The 5,124-nt window shown below is 34.4% G+C and overlaps 1 protein-coding gene across 1 annotated transcript in view; it reads right to left on the minus strand.

The window, feature by feature from the left end:
- Positions 1–5,124, minus strand: part of LOC117179319 (sodium/potassium-transporting ATPase subunit beta-2-like) — a 111,048-nt gene that overhangs the window by 26,258 nt on the left and 79,666 nt on the right. Inside the window, exons 2-3 of the mRNA XM_033370982.1 lie at positions 2,897–3,037; positions 2,578–2,697 (exon numbers count right to left, since the gene is read on the minus strand). Of these exons, the coding sequence (XP_033226873.1) occupies positions 2,578–2,697; positions 2,897–3,037 (261 nt within the window). The remainder of the gene's footprint in view (positions 1–2,577; positions 2,698–2,896; positions 3,038–5,124) is intronic.

Below are 5,124 nucleotides of genomic sequence, written 5' to 3' on the forward strand. Positions count from 1 at the left end.
GAGTGTAGTAGTGGATCCAGCTTTCATCCATGGTTATGAATCGGCGCAAAAACTCGGTCGGCTTACGCGAAAATAATGCCAAATTCTGCTGGGAAGTTGTCAAACGAATTCGTTTTTGGTTCACTGTGAGCAAACGCGGCACCCATCGCGTGCAGAGCTTTTTCATGCCCAAAACTGAATGCACGATATTGCCCACACGTTCCAATGATATGCCTACAGCATTAGCTACCTCTCTCAATTTCAGTTTGGGATCATTCAACAACATATCATGGATTTTTTCGACATTTTCTGGTGTAGTGACCTCTTTTGGGCGCCCAGATCGTTCAGCATTAACTGTACTCGTACGGCCACAACGAATCTCGGTAAACCACTTATGAATCGTTCCAATCGACGGTGCAGAGTTCGGGTAATACTTATCCAACTTGGCCGTGATCTCGGATATCGTTTTCATGCGAAGATTGTAGTGTTTGATCAAAACTCGAAACTCAGATTTTTCTATATTAAAAAAACTCGGAGGTTAGTCGGTTCTCAGTGCTGTAACTTGTAAATGCGTAAACATAAATGGCTAAGTTTTGACAGGCGTCATTTGAAGGATCAAGCTCGACGAAAATGGTTCACATTAGTGAATACTAATGCCACCTCTTAGAATTTTCAGGTACTTATCAGACTGCCTAATAACATTTTTTTTAAAAAGAACCATCAAAATTGAAACGTTCGAAGTTTAAAAGCTCTTCCAAGTTTTAACGATTCAAGGCTTTTTTATATTAAACAATTCAGTTTCAAATTGTTAATTTAAAAATATTTGGTTTCAATTAATTATTCTTAAATGAACCGTCAAATATTGCTACATATGAAATATTTGTACTTTTTTCTTTAATTAAAAAATGTTTAATCGAATGCATAAAAATCTGAAAATTCTGAATCTTGAGCGGGTTTCGAATCGTTTTGTAAAGTGAATTATTGTTCCCTTTTAATACCTAAATTACATATTCATTTTTAAAAAAATTTATTTATATTTACTGTTAATAAAATACAAATATTTTTTATACAAAATTCTCAACTTCAAACGGTTTTAATTTTTAGTCTATTAAGTCTTCAAGACTGCATTTTGAAATTCTCTAAATTAAAAATATAAATCTAAAATGAAAAATTTCTAAAGTAAACGATTTTTTAATTGCGCATTGTGAGCTGAATGATGTCATCATTGAAATCGATAACAATTCAATTTATTATTTTAAAAAATTTTGAAATCGTACTTAGGCGGATTTGGTTTTTAAATATTTACAAAATTTCCGGTAAAAAAATGAAATCACTGTCGTTTCCCGGATTTTCTCTATTTCAACAAATTCCCAGCCATTTTCCGGCTTTCCAGTCCAGCGGCCAGCCTCAGAGTTTTATAATTTATTTATTTTACTTTTTTCAGAAGCAGACGCAGCGATCAGTGATAATTCCATGAGCGATGAAAACACAGAAACAACCGAGGAAGCGGCTCTAAGTCATATTGGAACAATTATTGGAAATTCCAAAGATTGGGGTAGCCATCGAAAGCAGAGGACCCTACACTAAAAAACACTTTTTTAAAGGCTCTATTTGAATAGAATTAACTTAAGGTCATTTTGATATTTAATAAATAATAATATTTATACTTTATAAATCTTTTTTTTATTCGCGATATGCATAAAATGTATTATTATGAAACCGATCGGGCACCGATCGGATTTCCCGATCGGGAGTCCCGACCTGGCCCCGACCTGGGCGTGTGTTTCATCCGCGGTCTGGCCCCGACCAGGAATCCCGATATGGGCCCGATCCAGCCCGGTCTGGCCCAGCCTGGGACCAGATCAAAATTTCTGCACGGGCATGCGCGAAGCCGTGCTTATACCGACGGGCCATTGTGAAAGCTTACAGTACAAATATGGATTACATTTAAAATTCATAAACATTTAGCGTTTTACTAGCTGGAGCGATTGCTAGTAGCAGTGTGTGGTAGTTTGTATTCGCGCAATCGATATGGTTAGTAAGAGGGACACGCACCTGTCACTTTGATGTCGAATTGTTCTGAATGAACTAAGTCTATTTTCGGCATCCAATATTTCAAATAATGTCGAGCTCGTGAAACGATAACTAATATAAATATTGGTACGTTGCGTTGTTGCTCGGTTAGTGGAAGTGTAACGCGAAAATAAAATGTTTTCGAAAATCGTTCTCACATATACCTTGAATTCCGCACGTCCTACAATTCGAACTGGTACCTCAGTTTTTTATAACCTTATAATTTTTGATGTACAAAAGAAAACGGAAACTTATTTTTTCATTTTTGTTGCCAAATAATACCTTACTGTCTTTTTATAGAATTCTTCAATGTAAGGGGTTGAATTGGGGTGCATTCTATACGCACTAGAGAAATTAAATTTTATTTGGATAGTATGTAGGAGTTGTAGGAACACCTAAAACTAGTAAACTCTGCCATAAGGCATGGTTCCTCTGTTATTTAAAATAAATGAGTGCTTTTCGATTTGTCCTATTATATATTTAATTCCATCTTTAGAACATAATGGTATGTTGTATTAAACTTACGTTGCAAAAATTGCTCTAGAGATTTAATCCAATGTCTAAAATTTCCTGGATCTGTTCCTTTATACCAAATCAGAGTACTTTCCACGTTTTCCGCTGGTGGAAGTGGCCTGAATCCTAAACCTAAAACAAAAAATAGAAAAATCATATCTTGCATAGATGGTATCATTGACATCAGGCTTGGATATGTCACACTACGCATGGAAACCAATAAACAGTGATAAAATAAAAATGGTCAGTTTTACGCCAAAAATTAAGGACAAGTTTCTTCGATTATTAATGAAAAAAATATTATTTATAAATCAGAATTTATTCTACTCGCCAGGATTTGTTCCAATAAGTGATCGCTCCAACTGCCAAGTCGGTGTCCTTGGATCAACTGTTTGGTAGAAGCCCCAAAAGCAAATTGCCACTAGAGCAGCTAGCACTCCATAGAAAATTAAGTAGAACAGTCCAATTTTTCCTGTAAATCAAGTGTTGTAATTATTTAAGGATGCCAATTGTGAATAAGGAGGAATGTGTTCTTAATTGTAAAGACATTAATTGATATGAATATCATAAATTTTTCAAAATTGCAGGAGAAAAAAGAATTTTTAAATTGATAATATGTGACGTATAAAGACTAATATTGTTTAGCTCAGATTAAAATTCTCAGGAGATCATCAGGTTCTGTCAAGTGGATCCGTTAAATTAAGAAGTGATTCAGTGGATGATAAGCTGCAAACTCAGGTCAGTTTCTACGAGTATTTCGCAATGAGTCAACGATTAATCCATTATCCAAAAGTCATTTATACTCAAACTACCATAACTAAGTCAATCAATGTTTCGCCGAAACTTATTTGGTGTTTAAGGACAACAATTCTAAACTAATGTGAATATTAAATATGGATGATTAATAATGTTTATAATATTCATCTTGTTTTTTGCAGTCAAGAGACTTAAATATCTTTAGAAAAATATAAAATTATAAATAATTTTGTTTTTTCTTTAAGATGACATTTTTATTTCTCTCAACATCTAATTTTTTGGCGGCTGATTGAAGCTATTAAGTTTATCTTCCAGGGGGGTTTCGATAAGTAGGATTCCACGCAGTCTTCACTCATGATAAATTCGCGAATTTTGTTAAAACGCAAGAAAAGGAATTTATATGAAATTCACCGTAGACTGGGTTTGAATCGGCATACTTCTCATTTCCATTCAAATGGCGTGCTAGGCGCGATGCTCGCATGTTTGTGCGCGTCCGACGTATCTCGCTATTTGTCCTCGATGATGTATTTACCTCGCCCTTTATGCTTTGCCTTTATGCTTCCCTCACGGTAATGCATAGACCTTTTAAAATTAAAATTCTAACCACTAACAACTCTGATTAGGCCATTTTAATTCCCTTTTGTTAAAGCTCCTTCGATTTTCACGAATACATTCTCATCACGTGACTCGCACATACTAAGGAAAAAGTTGAAGGTTCTGAAGCGAAAGCTTCCATCTGTATTCAACCTAAGAAGTATATCCTGGATAATTTGTTTGCGAAATTCTACTAACAAAGATGGTATTATACTAAAACAAACTGGCTTTTAATGAATTTTTCGGATCTATGGAAAAACTTTAAAGAGTTAGCGGAAATCTGAATTTAAATTCGTATTTAGCATCTAAAATATATAAAGATATCAGATTACTTCATATCCAGTAGCAATTCACTACACGAAAGCCTGTTTTTCTAAGGAATCTTCTGCATCTCATGGAAAAACCATACCCGACAAAGCTGATTTTCTAGGGAATTTTCCGCGTCTAGGGTAAGACCCTGATAGGCTGGGGGGAAACTAGTTTCGGATTCATATTCTAAGCACAAGAATAAATAAAAATATCATTCTTAACCTTTTTCCAGATGATTTTATACCAAAGTTAATTTATACCCTGCAAAACTGATTCACCAAGGAATTTTCCGCATCGAAGCGAAAACCCTGAAGTGCTGGGAAAAACTGATATCAGATTCGTGTTCAGCGCCCCAAAATACGTATAGGTACCATACTCTGGTTCACTCTGATCTCTTGCGCAACTCGCTTTTTTTGTGGTCTGTGTTATCTCGGAATTCACAAAGGAATCAATTATGAACTGCAGGATTTATGCTTTTCCGATTTCTCAGTGAACACCGCTCCGGGAAAATGCGTTAGGTATGTTTTGAATGACAACTAATTTCGAAGAATAAAAATAAGTGTTAACAGTAGTTTGGAAAAATATAAACAATTTTGCGAATATTCACAAGCTTCGACACAGCCTTAATACGTTATTATGAAAGTAAAGGTCCTTCATATTATGTATCGTAAAGTAAATAACTTTCTAATTGAAAATGTTACAAATTGAATTCTTCAAACTCAAAAGAAAAGAATTTCAAATCAAACTTATTAAAACCTTCATAACTTCATATAATAGCAAGTTATTGACATTTGAACTTATTTGAAAATTTTGTCAAATAAAGCTTTTTTAAAAACCCAGTCGCATCAGATCTACAAAAACTATGAAAAAAGTTTTAAGGTTATACTCTTCAGAAAAAAC

Source organism: Belonocnema kinseyi, chromosome 9 (assembly GCF_010883055.1).
Source record: "Belonocnema kinseyi isolate 2016_QV_RU_SX_M_011 chromosome 9, B_treatae_v1, whole genome shotgun sequence".
Classification (NCBI taxonomy): domain Eukaryota; kingdom Metazoa; phylum Arthropoda; class Insecta; order Hymenoptera; family Cynipidae; genus Belonocnema; species Belonocnema kinseyi.